At 46.8% G+C, this 23498-nt stretch overlaps 1 protein-coding gene across 2 annotated transcripts in view; it reads right to left on the minus strand.

The window, feature by feature from the left end:
• The window catches only part of LOC147460803 (histidine kinase 4-like), an 82769-nt gene that overhangs the window by 45654 nt on the left and 13617 nt on the right, over window positions 1–23498 (minus strand). For both annotated transcript variants that reach the window (XM_086508502.1, XM_086508503.1), the window contains exons 6-7: window positions 14379–14487; window positions 13749–14271 (exon numbers count right to left, since the gene is read on the minus strand). In XM_086508502.1, coding sequence (XP_086364628.1) covers window positions 13749–14271; window positions 14379–14487 — 632 coding nt within the window. The remainder of the gene's footprint in view (window positions 1–13748; window positions 14272–14378; window positions 14488–23498) is intronic.

Below are 23498 nucleotides of genomic sequence, written 5' to 3' on the forward strand. Positions count from 1 at the left end.
TCTTCAGCTTGAGGAGCTGCACACGGCCCTCAGGGCCCTCCCTCGTGGTAGTTGTCCAGGTGAGGATGGACTGAGTTTCACCTTCTTCATGGAGTACTAGGACCTGCTTGGCCCAGATCTTTGTAGTGCCTTTCAGTACATTCTACACACAGGAGCGATGCCGGATAGCATGAGTGAGGGCCTGATCTACCTCATTCCAAAGGAGGGTGGCTCCTTGGATGAGATTCAACAGTGGCGTCCCATCACCATTCTCAACTCAGCCTACAAAATTCTTGCCAAGGCTCTGAGTTTGAGGATTCAGCCACTTTTGGAGAGCCTTATACATGGGACTCAGACAGGTTTTGTCAAGGAACGCAGTATCCTTGACAACATTTTCACTTTTTGGGAGGCTTCTGTCCTTGCACGGCTCCGTGCGGAGGACCTTGTGATTCTTCTTCTCGATGTTGAGAAGGCATACGACAGAGTTGACTGGGACTTTCTAGAGGGCACGCTACGTAGGATGGGCTTCTCAGAGGCTTGGATCAGAGGGGTGTCAGCTTTGTACAGGCAGGCCCACAGTCAGGTGCTTTTGGCAGGAGGTAGAGGTGAGCGCTTCATGCTCACACGATCGGTCAGACAGGGTTGTCCTCTTGCCCCCTTTCTCTTTCTGTTCTATGCGGAGGCGATGAGCAGATTTTTGGTGTCACAGCAGGTTGGTTTGAGGGGGTTAGCACTCCCTATACGGGGAGATGAGCTTCTGGACGCTGAGTTTGCCGACGACTCAACCTTGTACTTAGAGGGCCAGGAGGCCAATTTACACAGATGTGGGCAGGCCTTGGAGACCTTCTGCTGTGCATCGGGCGCACTGATCAACTCGAGAAAGACAGTGGCTTTCTCGATTAGTAGTGCTCCTGGGCCAGATTGGATGCCAAGAGAGGGTTTCACGCGGATTCCCCCAAGGACTGCAGTTCGGTACTTGGGTTGTCAGGTTGGTTTGGACTTGTCTCCCGAGCAGCAGATTGCTCCTCTTCTCCTGTCCATCAAGAGAAAGCTGTTACATTGGAGCTCAGCACGACTTTCGCTGGCTAGTAGAGTAGTAGTTGCCAACCAGGTGTTGTTGGCGACTATGTGGTACATCACTTCTTGCTGGATCTTCTCGAGTTCTTGTATCAACCAGGTAGAGAGGTTGATCAGGAACTTCCTTTGGTCTGGTCGCGACACTCAGATTGCCCGAGCCAAGGTGGCTTGGTCGGTCATCACACTTCCTTGTTCTCACGGAGGGCTTGGGATCATTGATCCAGCACAGCAGAGCAGAGCCCTTCTTGAGAAGTTCGTCGTCAGAGGACTTCTTCCAGGCGAGGAGCCCTGGAAGGAGTTCTTGTTGCAGAGGCTTCGTGCCAGGGTGCCTCAGTCAGGAGGCCCTTGGCAACCTTCGACCAGATGGATCTTTACAGAGTTGCGCCGAGTTGGTTTGAGCAAGAGACTGGAGGACCGATTCGCTGTGAGTTTGCTTCGTTCTTGGGAGCATTGCGGCGTGGCCTAGTGCAGCGGCAGCCGATGTGCACGGAGGAGCGCCTACGGCAGCCCCTCGTCTGGAACCCCATGGTAAGCACTCAGAGAGGCCACTTGGTCGGGAGTAGGCCTCATGTTTCTTGGGGTCCCATGGCAGCAGGTCCAGCGCGCTCTCTAGGTGACTGGCTAGAGTTCACAGGTTTGTCAGAGGAGGTGCAGGTTGTCCAGCTACAGGGCATGAGAGGGGTTCAGAGCATGTGTCAGGACATCTCAGAGTCAGTTCCAAATGATTGGCTCACGCCTCTCGAGCCAGTAGCACCCCGGTGGATGGGAGCCTTCACACGACTGGAGGTTCTCATTTCAATCAGGGCTTGCTCAGAGACTGTCCCAGCCCTGTTCTTCGAGCTTCAGGGTGGGGGACGATTACAGAGAGTTGCAGTAGAGGCCCCGCAGGTAGCAGAGTGTTGCTTCCAGAGGATCCGAGTTGTGGGCATCTGTGGGAGGACTTGCGTCATAGACCCTGACCCAGCAGCTCTTGAGACAGGACACTGGAGGCTATGGGCTTGGGAGTGCTGTCCACTGGCACGAGTACAGTGGGATCCTGGTGAGTGGCTATGGAGGGACCCATTCTCTTCTGCAGACCGCCCAGGAGTCCCTTTCTTTCAGTACAGTGTTCGGCTTGGACGTCATATACTTGCAGCACAGAGAGAGGCCCGCCCCGCTGCAGCACGTCATTGGCAGGAGGAGGGTCTCACAGTTGAGTTCTTGGCAACTTTTTGGCAGAGGCTGTGGGACTCCAGACAGCCGAGGCGCGTCACCTTGTTCCAGTGGTTGGTTGCACACAGGGCCACAGCAGTAGGGAGCTGGCTTGTACATAGTGGTCTCTCGGCCGCATGTACAGCCTGTGACCAGTTGGTGGAGAGTCAACGACACTGTCTTTGGGACTGCCCCTCGGCCCAGCAGGTGTGGCTACGAGTTCTTCGGCTGATGCCTGCCCTCTCCACGGCTCGACAGTACACTTGGGGGGCGGCGGCTTGGTCCACCCTCACGGGCCCGGCACTTCAGTTTGAGCTATCTTCCACCAGCAGGATGATAGTGATACAAGGGGGTCGACCTACACTCCAGCCTGCTACAGACCTTACTCCACAGGAGTGGAGCAGTGAGAGAGCGGAGTGTTGGGAGCTCATCAGCGGCCTAGCTCTCTGGTTCATCTGGCGGGCCCGTTGTTTCCGCATCTTTGAGGCTCGCCCTGTACCACCAGCGGAGATTGTTCGTGACTTTTGGCTAGAGCTGATCCACACTCTCAGAGGACAGCTTGAGGGACTACAGGGCAGCTCCGACCGCATGCGGGAGCGCCGCGAGGCTTTCCTTCGTCTTTGGCGCCCTGGGCCGTTTTACTCCATGGTCCAGGGGGTGCTCAGATGGCACTATTGTCCACCTGTGTGGCTTTTCCCTCCTCCCATCTCTTGATTTAGCCCCATTGTATATATGCTGTTTTTTCATTGGGAGAGTCTCCCCATCATGTTTGTTGTAGCCCTCTCTTGCAGAGGTGGATGTAGCCCTATGGGCAGCTTTCATTAACTAATAGAAGGATCTTTTTTTCGGAAAAAAAAAAAAGTACCAAGGGAGAAAAAGCTAGAATATCGGTTAAGCTGGCAGAGGGGCCACAGTAGGGATCCAAAGGAGGGAAAATAGGGATCCAAAGGGAGGGCCATCTGCAAAAGAGCAATGTGCAAATATGGGCTTTAAAGACCCTAAGGTTCAGCCCATTAAGACTTCCAAAATGCTAAGGTTCCAAAATTCAAAGGTTGTGTCTAATGGTCAAGCTTAGTGAAATTGGATGCTTTGTGAGTGTACCAAAAGTCTTCAAGGACCTACATAGGAGGGGGCAAGCCCTTTAAGTAGGGGATGAGAGAGAAACAAACACACACACACTCACAAGCTCCCTTTACACAAAGGGAATAAGGGACACATGTCAGCTACCTAGGCCAATTGCCCACAAGGTGCACTTAAATCCTATTGGATAGCCATAGAGGTGCACCAATGAGAATTTTTAGGCTAGAGTAAATCTAGTTTCACTCATTAAAAGACACTTGATAAAAGAACCAATAATAATTAAGCTCTCTAGAAGACTATTGGACAATCTCCCAAGGGGTCCAATGAGCATTTAGCAGCCCAATGGCTTGCCTGATTCCTATTAGCCAGAAGACAAAAGGATCCAGTGAGAGTGCAATTGATTTATTTAATTACCTAAAGCTCTCACAAAAGGGGAAAGGGGGACACATGTCACAAGGCTATCACTTACGCTTCTCAATTTTCATTGGCTAAGCTGTGCAGGGTCCAATGGGGTGCTAGCCTGAGTAATTTGTAAGAGGGGTCGACCAAGAGAGAGAGAGGGAGCTGATTTTGGCAAGGCATTAACACACACACACACAATCTCATGTGTGAAGCAAGAAGACTCCCTCTCTCCTTCTCAAGCTTTAATGAAAAGCTCATCACCTACTCCAAGCTTGTGAGAAGGGAAGCCTACACCAACAACTCTTGGCTTTGTGATGCAAATCCAACCAAGAGCCAAGCTTCAATGCATGCTCATCTCCTCTACCATGCTAATTACTAAGCTATACAAAGCTATTATGAGTAATTAGGTGAGGAGATATACTTCTTTCTCGTAAGACTACTCCTTCCTCTCAATCTACTCTCATACCCCGCTAGCTCTCACCATCTTCGAAGGTGTGTAAGGTCTTGGATCTGAGACCGTGAGGGAATTGATGTTGTGTTTTATAAGTGTTTGCTTAGTGCTTGAAGCTTCCATCTTCATTGAACTAGCTAGTTATTGAAGGAACACACAGAATTGTATTGTAAAATGTCTCCCTTGACGGGGGAAACCTATTATACAAAGCCTTTTGGAGGGGGGACCGGCTCCATGTAAATCAGGTCCTCAACTGTTGTCAATAGCTTAATTTCTCTCTTTTGAAGTATTGTTCATGCCTATCTAACTAGGTATTATGCTTTTTGTTGCTCTTTCCATCCAAGCACTCTTGCTATGCTCATTAGGAATCTATTCTAATGAAATGCTCACTATGTGCATGTTATTTTCCGCTACACACTAGTTACTAGGCCAGTAAATGTTACAGGTCTGGTTCACATTGGACGGATTCTCTAGGCTGGGCAGTGACACGTGGCAAGAATACTGACGGTGGTCTAGTGGACATCGTGGCTAGGTCACCACCACCACTCAGTTTGGGGATAGGCTTAGATGGCTAACATTTATGAGCCATTGGTGGCTCTTTATGGTGGGACATATGAGTAGTGGCTGTTGAGTCATCATTATCATCTTCTTCATATATGGTCCAACATCGTCGTCTAGAGGAGAGAGTCTATACACAGCACGTCTGCACCATCCGTGCATAGCTCAGCCTCGACACCCCCATTGTACCAGTGAGTTCTGGGTTGGAGCTGGGTGTGCTGCCACGCCAGAGTCTGTACTCGTTCCTTTGAGATAGTCGAGTCCATATGTTCTGGTATGCAGTTGTGTCTCTGTGTTGCTTTGTTGTTATCTATTGTTTTCTGTGTTTTCATTTTGTTTGAGTGAGATGTCATGCACATTGCATTGAGGAGCACCCACTATAGAGAGCACGACCCACTATCCACACTACACTTACAAAACACGGGTGATTTGGGTAGTTTTCGAGAGCGCTGGGGACAACATTTTAAAACGCAAGCAAGAGGGTTTTAGAACAATTGGGAGCAGAGGGGGCGTGGAGTGCTGCTAGGGATGCCGACGACTAGCAAGGGAGGACTTCCCACCTCTTCTTCTCCTCTTCCAAAAAGCTTGTCCACGCAAAGGCCTTCAAGCACTAAGCTTTGATACCATGTCAAAGTCGACGATGCGGAAGCGTAGAGACCACAGAGAGAGAGAGAGAGAGAGAGAGAGAGAGAGAGAGATAGAGAGAGAGAGAGAGAGAGTCTCCTGAACCAATCAACCTTGGCAATGAATAACTGAATGTGTATACAATGGACGCAAGGGGTTGCTTATATAGCAAGCCCAGTAAATTGACCTACCCAAGACTTTGACAAATAAGTTTTAAAAAAAACCTAAAAGCAAACTAAATAATGGAATCACATTGGGCAATTCACTTGAGATGCCTAAACTTTAACACTACTCGTGCCCAAGGGGCTTCATTTATAGGTCTTTTAGCCATTTCACATATACCTACTTTCAATGAATGTCATCTCAAAGTCACTTATTAGTAAATGACTTAAGTGATTGTTCATATGCCTATATGCTTGAGTGACTTAATTGTGCGAGAGGGTATGCAGCTATGATCGGCCTGGGCATGCACGTCCTGTTAGAGACTCACAAGGGTGCCAAGCTAGGTCCTAAGCTAAGATTGAGGCTAGACTGTAGTAAAAACTTGTCCACGTGGCGCAAGTGTAGTGCGCACGTGACATGGAGAGGCCACTTATCTCCATGATCTCTATGATGATCAAGGCTAAAGCCTCGAATCCCCATGCGGCGGTCATCCGAGCAAAACTGGCTACCTGTTCCCTAGTGGTGGAAGCTCCTATGAGATCAATGGCATTTATACACAGTTTACGGAAGCTCCCACGGATCTTTATGCTCGCCTCGCTCTGGAGTCCTCACGACACTTGACATCATAGGGAGATACATCATGTTGGTATGCACAAATAGCAATATGGTTTGAGCTACATGGTTTCTCTATGGACAGGCTCGCCCCCTTTCAGTATTCTCTAGATGTACCTTGTCTATCTCTAGCACAAAGGGAGGTCACTAGACTTATACAACAAGATTTGTTTCACGTGTATCCCTTGAGGACATGGATACGGCCTATACAGAAGCTAGGCACAAAGATGATTAAATATAGAGAGCATTTTCTCCAGCTCACAGAGGATGGGTTCTTCTCTAGGCCTACCTACATGAAACCTAACTTACCCCAGGCTTACATTGTGTTATTGGACACAATGGAACATCATCACACCAATTGGAGATTGTCAAAGAGAGGCAAAGACAGAGCTCCACTATATATACCATTGTACAACATACTATGAGATACGTGGCTGCTCTCACTGCCTGTTTAGAGAGGGTTTTGGGCCTCCATCTAGAGTTAAGAGATACGAGGATCAAAGATGAGTTGGACTCTAGCTACTGGAGATTCAATGACATCGAGCAGGGTTACTAAGAGAGAGAGGCTCATTATCCTGGAGACACACCAAGAGGCAAATCACAATGTTCTTCCATCCAGAGATTGAGCAACGACGAGAGCAGCCAGAGAGAAGGGATACATGGCATATCACTAGCAAAGGTATACTTAGTAAGCAAGCAGCAAAGCTCAGGATGAGGGGATGCTCCCATCGCCGGAGGAGGTTGCAACAAAGGATGTAGCGTGGATAGTGTCGTGCTCTTTACAGTGGGTGCTCCTCAGTGCAAAGTGCGTGACATCTTGTAAGGTGCAACGGAATGAATGTTTGCCCTTTGCTCAAGATGAGTGCTACGAACTGTGCTCAAGGTTCCTTTTGTTCTTATGGAAGGTAGAGCCTTCCGTTCTTAAGAGAATGCTATGATCACAAACAAAGTGAATGGACAATGTGCGTGCAAGTGTATGAGATTGAGAGATAGAGAGAGAAGAGTATACAACACCAAAGACTTTTGTAAAACCCTCCTCCGAAGGCCCCACTCTCGTCGACGAGAGTGGTCTACTTATGATTGTACAATCTAATACAAATGGTATGCATGAGACTGATGCAAGTACAGCCTATGTCGGCGATGACGACGGTGACAACGAAGTCCACCTAACGGCTGAAATCTGCAATCTTTCTACTGCTGTCCAAAAACGCTACGGGCTGAAATCTGCGATTAGTCCAAAACGCTGATTCAGGGGGTTGTTTCTGTGGTTCTTTGACGCTGAAAATCTGCAAGTCTAGGGCTGAAAACTGAGGATCTTCAAGGCTGCAAACCGATGGTCTTAACGGGGCTGAATCTGCTACTCTTCGAGGGCTGAAACTTGTCGTTCTTCTACTGCTGCAAATCGCTGCATTTGCTGAATCTGCAAAGGCTGGGATCGGCAAGAGCTAGGTCAAAAAACGCTAGGGCTGATGTTCTAAAAACGCTAGGCTGGTGTTTTCCATAAACTATAGCTGCTTGTAGTCTTTTGCTGGCGATGATGTTGATGGTGCAAAATCGCCAAGCCGCAATGGCTTTCCAAAAACGCTAGACTGGAGAGGATCTTGCGGGGGAATCTTGCTTCTTGCTTGGAGGGAAGTCCACCAAGGTCTTGATGAGAAGTGGCCTGCTGAGCTTGGCTCTTGTTGCCTCTTCTGCCAAATAGTGCTAGCTTTGGTTTGCTTATATATTTTCTTACCCAAATTGCCCTACCTACTTTTGTTGGAAAGTCACTTAAATGAATAAGTGAAAAATGCCAAAAATAGATAAAATAGGCTAAATGCACTGGAAAATTCCCCTAATGGAATCTGATGGATTCTGAAGGGAATACTGATGATCGTGCTGTGTGCAACCAGAGGATATGCATCTACACTAAGTGACTGGCATGTAGAGCAGTGGTGTGTCGGGGAAGACTTCAACTGTAAGGTGCAACGGAATGAATGTTGTATTTTCTCAAGATTAGTGATCTTTATTGCTCAAGGTTCCTTTTAGTTCTTAGGGAAGGAGAGAGTCTTCCGTCTTTATGGAGAGTGCTATGATCATGAACAAAGTGAGTGGATATTGTGCGTGCAAGAGAATGAGACTGAGAGAAGGAGAGAGAAGATATACGACACCCGAGAGTTTGTAAAACCCTCCTCCGAAGGCCCCACTCTCGTCGGCGAGAGTGGTCTTCTTTGATTGCACAAAGGTGTACAATGCGTATGCAATGGACTGATGCAACTTGGACTATGCCGATGACGACGACAGTGACGACGACGACGACTTGATGGCTGAAATCTGAGGTCTTCTAACTGCTGAATTTTGGGACTGTTTTGGTGGCTGAAAATGACTGTTTTGGCTGCGTTTTTATGGCTGAAAATGGGGGAACATCTGCAACCATCTTGGGGGCTGAACTGCTACTGTGTCATAGGCTGAAAATTGTGTGTATCTGTTGCGGTAAGGCCTGAGAATCAAAAACGCTGATATCCTTTGTTGCTAGCCAAAAACGCTACTGCTGATCTGGTGTTGCAAAGCAAAACCGTTGAGGTGTCTGATGCATGCAAGGATGATCTGCTGAAATCGCTGAGAATCTGCAATGGGTGGCTAGTGTTAGTAGGAGCCTGATACTGCTAATTCAAAAACGCCAAGCACTGGAGGTTGCTGGCAATGGCTACTGGAGATGGAAACGCCAAGGGAAGTGGAGGTCTGATCTACTGCTTGGAAACGCTAGGGTGCTGAGGGGGGGGGGGGGGGGGTACTACTGAGAAGTTGCTTGTTGAGCGAGAAGCTCCTGCTGCCTCTTCTGCCAAAAAGTGCTAACTTGGATTTGCTTATATATTAACTTAGCAAAATTGCCCTACCTACTTTTGTTGGAAAGTCACTTAAAAATAATAAGTGAAAATAACCAAAAATAGGAAAAAAGACTAAATGCACTGAAAAATTCCCCGAACTGATGCTAATGGATTCTGATGGGAATTTTGATGATCATGCTGTGTGCAACCAGAGGATATGCATCTACACTAAGTGATTGGACATGCACGGTCTTCGAATAGACTCACAAAAGTGCCAGATCACTGCTAATCTAAACTTGGCTGAATTGATTGAACCCTGCTGTGGTGTAGCTTGTCCACGGACACATAGGGTTAGGATGTGTCACGTGACAAACAGAATGAAAACAAAGGAAACAATAGATAACAGCTGATCAACACAGAGACACGGCAGCAAACCAAAACATATGGACTCGACTATCTCAAAGAACCGATACAGACTTTGGCGTGACAGCACACTCAACTCCAGCCCAAAACTCACAGGTACAATGGAGGTGTTGAGGCTCAGATGTGCAGGGATAGTGCAGACGTGTTGTGTATAGACTCACTATCCTAGAGGATGACGTTGGACCATGTATGAAGAACATGATCGTGATGACTCCACAGCTACTACCCATATGTGTCACCATAAAGAGCCACGAGCGACTCATAAATGTCAACCAATGAAGTCTATCCCCGAACTGAGTGGTGGTGGTGACCTGGCCATGATGTCCACTAGACCACCATCCGTCTCCCTGCCACGTGTCACTACCCAACCCAAAGAGTCCGTCCAGCTGAACCAAACCCAGACCAATTGTACTAATTGTGTGTCCTGTGAAAGTGGCAGTGTAGTTTGCTACAGGTTGCCCGCCACAAGACCGCTCACCGTCTCGATGAGAGGACGAACCACATTTGTATATCTTTCTTGAAGCAGGTGTTAGGCCCAACCATGACCTTACATGCCTCAAAAGTGGAGTTAAGAACATTGCACTGCTTCCAAACGCCTTAAGCCTTTAAATAGGCAAGAACCCAATATGATTGCATAGTCCAAGAATCCCAATTGGCAAAACAGAATGAGGCTCCATAGCAAAGAGATCTACTCGGTTTGGATCTTGCGCATCTTTATCCTCCATAACCATAGTGAGAGGAAAATGACATGGTCCATGCTTGCAAATGAACCTTGCGGTAAGGTGCAGCGGAATGAATGTTGTATTTTCTCAAGATGTGATCTTTATTGCTCAAGGTTCCTTTTAGTTCTTAGGGAAGGAGAGAGCCTTCTCTCTTTATGGAGAGTGCTATGATCACGAACAAAGTGAGTGGATATTGTGCGTGCAAGTAAATGAGACTGAGAGAAGGAGAGAGAAGAGATACGACACCCGAGAGGTTGTAAAAACCCTCCTCCGAAGGCCCCACTCTCGTCGGCGAGAGTGGTGTACTTTGATTGCACAAAGGTGTACAATGCGTATGCAATGGACTGATGCAATGGGACTATGCCGATGACGACGACGGTGATGACGACGATGACTTCATGGCTGAAATCTGAGATCTTCTAATCGCTGAATTTCAGGACTGTTTCGGTGGCTGAAAATGACTGTTTTGGCTGCGTTTTCTTGGCTAAAGATGGGGGAACTTCTGCAACCAACTTGGGGCTGATCTGCTACTGTCTCATAGGCTGAAAACTGTGAGTATCTGCTGCAGATTAGGGCTGAATCTCAAAAACGCTGATGCTTGCAAAAACGCTAGCTAGAAGTCTCCAAAAACGCTGATGGCTGAATTGGGGGAAACGCTAGCAAGGCTGGATCTGATGGCGATAGTGGAAACCTGCAGTCGCTAGGGTGTTGATGGTTGGTGGCGATGGCCTGCTGTGGAAGGAAGCGCCAAGGGATGGGAGAGGATGGGGCCTAGGGTTGAAAACACTAGGGGTGCTGAGAGGGGGGGGGTACTGCTGAGAAGTTGCCTGTTGAGCGGGAAGCTCCTGCTGCACTGCTAACTTGGGTTTGCTTATATATTAACTTAGCAAAATTGCCCTACCTACTTTTGTTGGAAAGTCACTTAAAAATAATAAGTGAAAATAACCAAAAATAGGAAAATAGGCTAAATGCATTGGAAAATTCCCCTGACTGAATCTGATGGATTCTCAAGGGAATACTGATGATCATGCTGTGTGCAACAGGAGGATATGCATCTAAGCTAAGTGACTGGGCATAAACGGTCTACGAATAGACTCACAAAAGTGCCAGATCACTGCTAATCTAAACTGACTGGATTGACTGAACCCTGTTGTGGTGTAGCTTGTCCACGGACACATAGGGTTGGGATGTGTCACGTGACACTTGCAACACTTTCTGCAACAGCACTCTTCTCGATAAGAGGGTTGACCATAAGATCGAGTAACACCTCAAATAAGGTTAAGCTCCATTGTGATGGCAAAACGAAAAGCATTAACAGCAACAGGATGGCAACCATGTGAATGCTTGAAAGCCACAAGGAAACACCGAAAAGGCTCTTTAGTTTGCTCGTCTGCTGTGATCGGATTACAGAAAACTTGCTCCCCCATTGTGTCGTTCTGTGAACAAAGAACAAAGCCAAAGGGCCGCTTGATGGTTAAAATACAGGAGGTCTCCGTCTCCTCGCCCGAGAGAGAGAGAGAGAGAGAGAGAGAGAGAGAGAGAGAGAGAGAAGAGAGGATTTACAAAAAAAAGTGTGTATGTGTGTGTGTGTGTGTGTGTGTGTGTGTGTGTGTGTGTGAGAGAGAGAGAGAGAGAGAGAGAGAGAGAGAGGGAGGGAAGGGAGGGAGAGACAAAAGCGGAGAATGTATCAATGATACACCTATGTTGTTAAGGCGATAGAGTTGCATTAATGGTGGAACAAAGGAATAAGGCGCTTATAAGAGGGCTGCAATGGCAGGGTCACAACTTCCAAGTTGGTAATCCCACACTTTGAGAGAGGAGCAGCCAAATCCAAAAGGCTTTTGAAGTGCAGGGGAGTGGATTGAGGAAGAGGAGGGGACCGTGTATGATTATGCAGCTTGGTAAGGGGCGGATCACTGGGGTGGGGGGAAATGAGGCCGAGGCTTAGGTTGGGAGGAGTGAGCACGAACGGAAGGTTTTTTTTTTTTTTTTGGGTAGGGGGCGAGCGTAGCGGGAGGAGGTAAGTAGGGGGACGAGGGAGAGAGAGAGGGGCGAGGGGTAAGTAGGGGGACGAGGGGGGGGGGGGGGGGGGGGGGGGGAGAGAGGAGGCGAGGGGTGGGTAGTGGAACGAGTGAGAGAGTGGGGGCAAGGGCTGGTGATGGCCATAGGGAGAAACCATGTTGGATGCAGGTGTTGGCCCTTGTTGAAGAGTAGGACCAAGACTTTGCTGTATTTGTCGCAATCCCTTGAGGTAGTAGCAATCCTTGTCCTCGTGTCCAAACTTTTCACAGAAGTAGCAGTAAACCCGAAGGGGGCATTCATGTGGAGGGTGGCTTAGAGAGCGGCATGAGCTACACCAAACCATAGGCTTAGTCTCTTGCTAAGACTTGAGCTCTTCTAGCTCGCGCTTGATCTGTTCCAATGCCTCGTGATGTGGAGGCTTCTCTTGTCTAAGAGAAAAGGACCTCTCCTCTTGAAGAGCTCGCTGTAACTTTAGGGCTTCCAGTTCCCTGCGCAAAGAAGTTAACAGATCAGAAGGACTTCCCGAAAACATTGAGGGGGTCTCTATCTGAGGGGAGTTGGTGAACAACTTCCTAGCTCCCTCTATCCTAGTAGCAGCCAGGACAAACTCCTCCAAAGTGGCGTCAGGTCGGAGACTCTCTCGGAGTTTTTGAGTGGTGGTGGTGACCTGGCAACGATGTCCACTAGACCACCTCAACCATCTAAGTCTATCCCCAAATTGAGTGGTGGTGGTGACCTGGCCACGATGTCCACTAGACCACCGTCCGTATCCTTGCCACATGTCACTGCTCAGCCCAGAGAGTCCGTCCAATCTGAACCAGACCAAGGACCAACTATACTAATTGTTTGTCCTGTGAAAGTGACACTGTAGCCCGCTACAGAGGATCACGTCTATAGTTGCGAGACATGGGACACGCCCTGTGCAGACTCGCACCAAGGAGGACATCGACACGATCATGCATCGGCCGATGCGAGCCATCTCTGGATTCTGATACACACATATCCACAATTTTGTATCTGTTCTTTGAGATACACACCCGCCTTTTGTATGTGTACCCCTCAAGCTCTTGATACCCACCCTTTACAACTCTAGTAGTGCTTCTGTTTAGTTAGTTTCTTTCTTTTTATCCAGATCTTGTATCAGATTAACCATGATGTAACTTTTTGGTCTCATAGGTCATTTTGGCCATTAGAAGTCATATGTAACATTTCATTTCATTTCATTTTCTCGAAACAAAAACTCTCTAAACTTTTGTTCACGTTCTATTTGTTTGGCAGCAGAAAACCAGGACAATGTACAAGAGCGACAATGTCAGACACCAGCTAAGGGCATGCCATTGGTACAAGTGTTAAGAGAATTACAGAGTTAGTGACAAGTTGTCCATGCTAACACTCTAAGCTTACGCAGCAGAATGGGAATGTAATCCTAGTTGTGGCTCGGGAGTCAGGAGTTAGCCCCTCCACTGTGCTTTCTTCTCAACCAAAAGAATCTAGAGGTCTTCATCAGCCAGACAGTATCTTTACTCTATAAATTTAAAAGGAGATTGAGCTTGTGCATCAAGAAGAAACCATGCCTTGTTATAGACAGATTTGCAATAATGCATCAGAGGGCTTGCAGCATGTGAGAAAAATAAATACCTCTCAACGATGCTCAGGCCCAGCCCAGTTCCACCATATAGCCTTGTTGTGGAGCTATCTGCTTGAGAGAAAGCCTTAAAAACCTCTTTCTGCTTCTCTTCACTGATCCCAATTCCAGTATCACTAACAGAAAATAGGAGTGTCAGCCTTTGATCCTCATCCATGTTCATAGGCAAGCCTGCTTCTTTGAAAGTTGTCAATCTGAAAGCAGATGACCCTCTTCCTGCCTCAGAAAAGGAGGCCCTACTGCTTTTACACGGAGATTCCACATTTCTTTCAACAAAAATCTCAGAAGCATTTTCTTCAGGGACAAACTGGGAATAATGATTTTCTTCACCTAGCGTAGCATGTTTTGAGCATTTCTTGGATTCCTTTATATGGGTTTCTGGAAATTTCTTTTCGTCCTGAAATCTCATATGCATGCTTCCTTTTGCACTGAACTCTTCACATATTTCTCCCCATTCATAAAGCTGTGCTGAGAGGAAAACAGAGCCCTCATGTGTGAACTTGATTGCATTGCCAACTGCCATTACAAACATAGAGCTGCTCAATCAGCAATTCATAAATTGCTAATAATCACTTAGAAGCTACTTGAACATTAAGTACAACATATCAAATAGGTAAGTATACCAAGATTAAGTATGCACTGCTGTAATCGACCTGCATCTCCAACCAAGTAAATAGGCACATCTGATGGGACATTCCAAGAAAATTCAAGCCGCTTTTGCTTGGCCCTGACCTGCACATGGAACACTTTGTCATCATGGTGAGTACAACTCCAGATTTAACAACTATTTTCTTCTTTAACCCCCAACCCCCAGCCAAATCTCAATAGAAAAATAAAATCAATTACAAAGAACATTAACCACAAGAACATGGCATGCTGGCATACAATCACTTTCATTCGACAACCTAAAATAGTAGTTGACAAGATTAACGAGCTCACATGACTCTGTGTCCCATACAAAAAGATCATTAGATTCGGGGTTTTGGGTGTATCGATACGGTCTCTGCATAATAATTTATGCAACATTTTTTGATCAGTGATAATACCCTTCAGTGGTGGTCATTCGACCACACTAGCATGTAGATTACGATAGGACCGAGGCATTCCCCAGATCTTGTATCAGATGCGCCCCTAAACTATTTGTGCCCATTGCACATTTTTTATGTGGAAGATGACATTAGAGGTGAACGGTCACGCAACATGCATATAAGGAGGCTTTGGGGTTGCCCAAGCGCCCCTGTACAGGTTTGAGACCCCATCCAGTGTTAGTCTTCTTCTCTTTCTCTCTCTTTCATTCACAAAACCTTCATTCACAATATCATTCTCTTCTCTCTCTAGTCTTTTGCACATCTCTCTTACGAAGTAGAAGGAACTCTCTCATGAAGTAAAGGAACCTTGACTATGCATTGAGCACTCATCCTGAGTTATTACCATGAATCACTTCCGATGCACATTACATTGGTACAAAGGTCTTTGGTAGTGTTGGGTATCATCACTCAAGAAATAAAGAACCTCTCTCAAATTGTTTTATCAAAAAGTTTCGTGCCCATGCCCTTGACTTGTTAGCAACTCCCACCCTTAGTCTTCATCGCTCTGTCTTATGGGCCACTAAGTCATAAAGTACCACAAAAAATGTTATTGCACGTAACCCAAGAGCACTTGGGTGTGATGTTTTTGAAGAGTGGAAAGTAACCCAGAAAAGAAGGGCTTGTCCAACCTCCCCTTGTTCCTCTTTCTCACTCATTAAAAGTGAAACTTGCACATTGCGGCAAGCCAATCGAACTGGGGTGAGAGAAAGCAACCTCAGTGTGAGCACAAGGCCACCAAGGGGTGCACCCGCAAGGAGTTAAGCTTGGATAAGAGAAAAGCCTTCTTAAATGCAAATTGCAAGCGGTACAAAGTACCAAGAACCCAAAGTATCCAAAGCACCCAAGAACCCCAGGTACTCAATGCATGGTCATCAATCGAAGGGGAATGGATACTTTGCGTGAAGCTGATGAGTCTAAAGTTGGAGAAGATGTCCCTACACCAAGAGGACCATTGAATCCTCCTCCATCTCCATCTACGTGACAGATTGTGCGAGATTCAATGGAGGCTTTGGTAAAGTCCATGATGGAGATGATGCTACAACAGAAGGCTCGACGGGCCGAAGCGCCAAAAGGGAGAAGGAGGTTCAACAGGTCGAAGTTGAAAGGGAAAGGAGTCTCAACATGCGGTAGCTGAAAGGGAGTGCATGGTGGCTCTTGTAATGTGCAACGAAAGTGATTGATGGCACAAATGCTAGAGGTGCTGATGGTACCGCTAGGGAAAAGGCCAAGGAGTGCTTGTGTTGTGCAAGTATTGTACTGCATGTACTTGAAATGATTAGAGAGGTGACCCGCAAGGTCACCTGTATAGGGATTTTAAGCTGAGGTCAAGCAAGCTGATTTGACACCCCACGACTTAAAAATGCAAATTAAAGTAACTTATTAATAATGTGGGAATTATTGATAAGAGGTGCTTTGTATGTTGTTAACTATCTATGCTTAGATACTGATACTAGACTATACGAACACCCCTAAATGTCTGCACCTCGTAGACACTGGCTATGCTGATGTGCAATCAAAGGGTATGCAACTAATTTAGAGTGCTTGGACATGCACGTCCTATGTACCAAGAAGTAGGAGTTAGCTTGTCCACAAGCACATACGGTTAGATATAATGTGACATCCCTCCTTTTCAAGGTGAGATATTGATATTGCGTAGCATGGCTTCCGTATAGTCCACCAACAACTCTTAAGGAATCTGTGAAGAAATCTTTGTCGGCCCACTCTGCTACGTGGGTGTTGCGATACTCAAACTTCAAAAAGGACTCTAGTGCTTGCTTCTTTGAGCCGTGCCGAAAGCAACACAAAATAGTTTGCTCACATTCTGTGTCTTTGACTGCATCTACGATCCCGAGTTCAGCTCCTTCAAGAATCTTCTTTGCAAGATCTCCCTTAAACAACATCAACCAAAAAACACGGAGAACGATGTGCATTGACCATGAGTTAGGTAGCCACAAATTCATAGTCACATCTTTTACCTCTGTCATGATTGAAAAAAGAGTATGCTTCCTACAAGAATGTGCATGAAATGCCAATGAAAAATATGATGGAGTGATAAACTTTCCAAAGAGTGTTTGACCTACCTAAAACTATCCACTTTGGCAAACCACAAAGGGAATAACAATGCTTGATGGACAATCATGCTAATGCTTGTGCTGTAACTGTGTCATGCCAAGGAATGAGCATGCAAAATGTATTGACACGACAGACAATGGTGAAACATTATGTATTCCTTATGTGTAAACTTTCTACCTTTTCTAAAGTGAAATCCATGCTCCTATGCTCACTCGTGAGTGAATTATGTGTATCGTACAATATGGCTTTCCTATGAGAAGGTAACACATAAAGACGGTGACGAAAATACAAAAGATTATCATGAATGAGAGGCTCGAAAAATGCATACCGACTTTTCATGCTATCAAAATGGATACTCTAGAACTCAATTCGAGAGCCAAGATCGATCCTTCGCATTTGAAGGCATCTAAAATTTGGTTACCTTTACTAGGAATGGAATCAAACAAACCACCAAATTGCTCAACAGATTGGAACCATCTAGCTTGATCGTCGCTCCAAAATGCACTAGGCATGGGCTGGAGCAACTTGAGGCCTGGATGATCTATATTGACTGTTGAATTGCTACCATGCAAGAAATGCTTCTCATGCTTGAGAGAATGAATGACAAAGAGAGGTTCCTTACCATGCACTATATGGTTCTTTTCTAACTATTGACTGTGTATAGAGTGACGCTACTAGACTGTGGTTTTTATCCCCTTTCAAAGCATGAGTGACACATTAATGACATATAGCAGGTGCTTTTATGACCGCGAATGAGAGTTATCACGGAACGTGTTTCTTAGAGCCTGGAACGCCGGAACGACGTTCTAACGATGCTTGGATGCATGGAACAGCTCAGAGCGTTTGGGCGTTTCGGATGACTGCATGATACCGGAACGATATGGGCAAACATCTTAGAACGCGGGGAATGGTCGAAACAATCAGAATGCGGAAACTACCGGAACGATCAAATGCCATTCAACGTTCCGGCTAACATTCAAAAACGGGAAGGTTTTTTAGAATTTGAGGGCAGCTCCACCTTATAAAATGCACCCACCAGTCACTTCTATGGAGGCATGGGGACAGTATGCATCATCTCTCTACACAGTCTCGGGGCTGCCACCTCTTCCGGATCCACCAGAGCCATGCCCGTACGCATGTGCTTTCTATACCGCTGGGATGGTAGATAAGGAGCAGGAGAGCATATGGTCACAATCGCCTCGTAGCAAAGCATTTTATAGATGCTAGAGATCTGCTTGCAAAGCTTCTAACAATGATGTTCAATCGTGCCATGTGTGAGGGCCTACCTGATACTTGGAGATTGTCTACTATCATACCTATCTTCAAGTCAAGGGACCCTACGGAGCCTGGGAGCTACTGCACTATCATGATTGGACACACATCGGCACGGTTGTACACATCCATCCTTGAGCAGCAGTTGATTAGATGGGCGGAGATAGAGGATGTACAAGCAACAAGATAGGCGGGTTTTAGGAGAGGTTTCTCTACTATTGATCATATTTTGACACTCAAAGCTCTATTGTTGCTTTGTGGATTTCCGCAAAAGCCTTCGATACAATGCCCAGAGCTAGATTGATGCGCAAACTATAGGAGATGGGAGTACCCATAGAGTTGCTTTTGGGGGGTCATGCCTCTATACAAGTCAATGTTGGGGTATGTACAGACTTCAAAGGGGATTTCTAATTTGGTCCACTCGACTATCAGGGTGAAACAAGGGTGCCCGCTATCTCCTACACTATTTGGCATGTATGTGGATGAAGTTTTTGACTACATTGAGAGCAATGGTAATAGAGGAGCACAGTTGGCAAGGACATGGATCCCAATATTGCTATATGTTGATGATATTGTGTTGATTTCTTACTCCCGGGAGGGGATGCGACATCACTTAGATGATGTGTGCACATTTCATCATGATAGTGGATTGTTTGTTAACCTGGGGAAAACCAAGGTTATGGTGTTTATAATACCACAATGCGTTAGAAGGTCAACACCCACATTTACATATGGCCAGAGACGGTGGAGTATACAGATGTGTACACCTATCTTGGGGTAGTCTTCAGTGGACCGGTGTTTTCATTGAGGAGAGTAGCAGAGACTAGATTCACAAGAGCTTATGCAGCCTTGGGAGGATTGGAGAGGATGTGTTCACAGGTTCAATTTCAGGAACCTCGAACGAAGCTCTGGCTTTTTGACACTCTAGTGGCTTTAGCTATGCTTTATGGAGTTCAAATTTGAGGGACCTTAGTGGACCATCATGGCAGATCTGGTAGCACTGATGGATGGAGATATATGGAGAGGCCTTTAGTCTCTATGATCTCTCAAATGATTAGGACTAAGGCCTGAGTGCCACAGGAGATTATTCAAGCCGAGCTAGCTGGCCCCCGTAGAGGCACGTACTAGATCAATATCCTTCATGCACAGTTTATGGGACCTCCCCAGAGATAGATATGCTCGGCTAGCCATCCCGACAGCTAGCGCTACAAGGGGCTACAACTTGCTAGTATGGGCAGATAACATCATCATGGTTTCAGTCACATGGTTTCAGCATGGATAGACTGCGTCCGTTCCAATACTCCTTGGATGCACCCTCCCTATCTCTTACACGGACAAAGATCACTAGCCTCCTACGTCAGGATCTAATTTAGCTAGATACCAGGCGCACATGGATACAACGGACACAAGAGTTGGGCAAGAAGATGGCTTTCTATAGAGAGCAGCTTCTCCAACTAACAGAGGATGGATTTGTGATGAGACCGGCCTATATGGACACTCATTTATCCCATGGGATAGGATGTGCTATAGGTCAAATGCGCACATCATCGCGTCAGTTAGAGATTGAGACTGGAAGATTCAAGAGAGTACCAACAGAGGCCAGGATTTTCCAGTTGTGTAATATAGAGCCAGAGACAGAGTTACATACCATTTGTCAATGTCTGGTATGCTATGAGATACGAGGCTGCTTTCATTGTCTATTCAGAAAGGGATTTGGACCGTTGGCTACAGCCATGAGATATCAGGATCAGAGATGCCTTGGGTTGTTTTTGTAAGAGGCTAAGAGCTGCGTAGACACACACAGTCTCTTGAGGAGATCAAGGAGTGGGAGACATTCAAAGAGGGAGATCAATGACTTGAGCAAGCTTCACAGCAGACTTCAAAGCCCACCTATACCGAAGGTATATAAGTTGACAGAGACATTGAGCTCAAGAGAGCTAGACATCCACGTCTATGAGGGCGACCACGACAACGACGGACGCTTCATCAGAGGATTAGGACTATTCTAGCACGACATGGGAGACGTCCAGTACGACTATTTACAGAGGCAGACATTGACCATGCTCTCCATTGACCGATGCAATACTTCTCGGACAACGCCCAATGCCAGGCACCCTCGGACATTGATGATGATGACGATGATTTAAGTTTTTTTTCACTTTACTTCAATTTTATTTTATTTTGTACCTAGACACTGTACTAGATTCACCAAGTATGGAATGGAAAGCAAATACGGAGGGATGGTAGAAAGAGAAGGCAAACCTTCTTCAAATGTTTCTCAACGAAGGCGCGCAATGGAAGAAGGAGAAAGAGGACTTGCACGCAAAGCTACAAGCAGTTAAGGCGGATTCAAAAGCACTTAAAGAAGAGGTCTCAGTCCTGAAGCAAGAGCTTGCTGATAGAGCAAGCAGTGGACTAGAGTAGAGGAAGGGGAATTCCAGCCCTCGGTGATAGAGGAAATCAAGGTCATCAAGGAGCAGGTACGGATGATCAAAGAGGAGGAGAAACAGAATGTGGTAAAGACGTCTTCGTGGATGGATGTGATCACGAAGACACAGAAGAAGGCGGATGAGGCCGAGAAATGGATAGGGGTCGCTAAGAAAGGGAAAGGGAAAGGGAAAGAAACCACATATGTCCCCACTCCTACAATCATCAACATGACTCTGGAATAAGAGCAGCGAAGGAAAACTAGAGCTTTGCATATAAGAGTAACCGGTCTAAAAGACCGAGATGATGTGGAAGGGGAAGTCGAAGAACTTCTCCGCATGATGGGTAGTGAGGCTACTCATACAAAGGCATGGAGGGTAGAGAAGAAGACACAAAGAAATGGGGAGACCTCAAAAGAGAGAGCTTTAATCATCCGTTTCCCACCCATGGAGGCAAAGAAGGACTTCTTGAAGAGGCGTCCTACACTAAAGAAAACGGGCATATTCTTTGGAGATGACCTCACTCTCACACAGCTTGCGCATATGAGAGAGGTAATGCCAGAGATTCAAGCGGCAAGGGAGAAGGGAAAGACGGCCTTCTACAGAGATGGTCGAGTGGTGATTGTAGAGCGGCGCTCCACATGACAGTGCGAGACCTATGGGACCACACTCAAAGTTGCCACCTGGAATTGTAATGGATCTATGCGCCTTGATGTGGATGCTTTTGAGGATAGTTTTAGGGGAAGAGACATCGTCTTCTACTCTGAGACACATCAAGGCCCTGGGCAGTCTATGCCTCACATTAGTGGATATAGATGGAAGACAGCCTGTAGACGGGAGACACGATCAGAGCACAGAGGGCGGGGCTCGAGAGGAGTGGTAGTGTTATTCAGGGAGGAGTTGCATCCATTGATACATATAGCCCGCAGGGATGAGCAAGCTAGGTACATGTGGGTGAGATTGAGAGCAGAGACAGGCAGATATCTTTACATTGCTCTTTGCTACTTTCCCCCGAGTACGTCAGTTTATGCACCACCCAGAGGACAATCCCCCTTTTCTATTTTGGATGACGACATATGGGAGTTCTCTAGAGATGTGTGACATCATCATTCTAGGGGATTTCAATGCTAGGACTGCCCATCATCAGACAATATTTTATGATACTTCACAGGAGATGCTGAGAGAGCTGGCTGTTGAAGAGACGGGCCTATCCAGACTATCACAGGATGGGGAACACACTGAGTATGGACGACACTTGATAGACATGGGGACTGCACATGGATTGGCCATCTTGAATGGCCTACAGAGATTTCCCGCTGCAGGGGGTTTTACATGCTTTCCACACACACATGGATCCAGCACAGTGGATTATGTCATGGCACAGTCGAGCCTCATCTCTAGTATCCAGGATCTCACGGTTGGAACCAGACCTATTGGTGTGGCAATGGATCATGCTCTTGTGTCGTTGACCATCTCTTTTCAGTTTAGTGTAGAACATAGGCCACGGGCAGCAGCCCCTACTTGCTACACCTTCACGCGGGAGACGGACTCTGTATACATAGATGGGATCTACAGACGCCTGTGCACTAAAGAGCCATGGCGACCTCTGGAGAAGCTTACTACTATACTGACACAGACACTACATGATGCAGCAGTAGAGGCATACCCACATACCCAGCCTGAGCAAAGACGCCGTTCGAGGAGCATGCCCCAGAACAATTGATATGATGAGAAATGCCGGGACACTAGAGCTAGACTTCAAATGGAGGTGCTTTTGGGAGACATCACTCACCGACAATCACAGATTGACTTTCGACGCCTAGTGCGGCGAAAGAAGAGGGCATGTTTGGCTCGCCTAGAGTAGGATCTCTACCAGCTATTCTTGAGTCAGGACTCACGTGAGGCATGGCGGCTCTTTCATGAGCACTCCCCCCCCCCCCCCGCCATCACTTCTATAGAGGCTTGGGGCCAATACGCATCATCTCTGTACACGGTTCCTGAGCAACCCCCCCTTCCCGACTCCCCCGATCCATGCCCACACACATGTGCTTTTTTCACCGCTGAGATGGTGAGGAAGGCCATTGACATGATGAGGATTGGGAGAGCATATGATCATGATGGTTTAGTGGTTGAGCATTTCACACATGCCAGAGATCTACTAGCAGAGCTTCTAGCAGTTATGTTTAACCGTGCCATGTGTGAGGGCTTGCTTGATACTGGGAGCCTATCTACTAGTGTACCTATCTTCAAGTCGAGAGACCCTATGAAGCCTGGGAATTATCGCACTATCAGCATTGGACACACATTGGCACGGTTGTACGCATCTATTCTTGAGCAGCAACTGAGTAGATGGGCAGAGGGAGGGGATACGCGCAGCCGGGCAAGCAGGGTTTAGGAGGGGTTTTTCTACTCTTGACCATATCTTGATACTCAAAGCTATCATTGAGGAGGGCAGATCAAATGGGAGACGGTTCTATTGTAGCTTTGTGGATTTCCGCAAAGCATTTGACACAATACCCAAAGCTAGATTGATGCGCAGATTACAGCAGATGGGAGTACCCACAGAGCTCATTTGGGGGGTCATGGCATTATACAAGTCAATAGTGGGGCATGTACGCACCTCAGAGGGTCTATCCACACTGGTTCACTCAACTATTGGGGTGAAGCAAGGTTGCCTGCTCTCTCCTACTCTATTTGGTATGTATGTGGATAAGGTTTCTGACTACATTGAGAGAGACGGTGATAGAGGTGCACAGCTGGCAAGGACATGGATTCCACTATTGTTGTATGCTGATGATATTGTGTTGATCTCCGACTTTCCGGAGGGGATGCAACGTCACTTGGATGCTTTGCATAGGTTTGCCCAAGAAAGTGGTTTGTCCGT

This window comes from Adiantum capillus-veneris, chromosome 3 (genome assembly GCF_014529385.1).
Source record: "Adiantum capillus-veneris isolate H3 chromosome 3, ASM1452938v2, whole genome shotgun sequence".
Lineage (NCBI taxonomy): Eukaryota > Viridiplantae > Streptophyta > Polypodiopsida > Polypodiales > Pteridaceae > Adiantum > Adiantum capillus-veneris.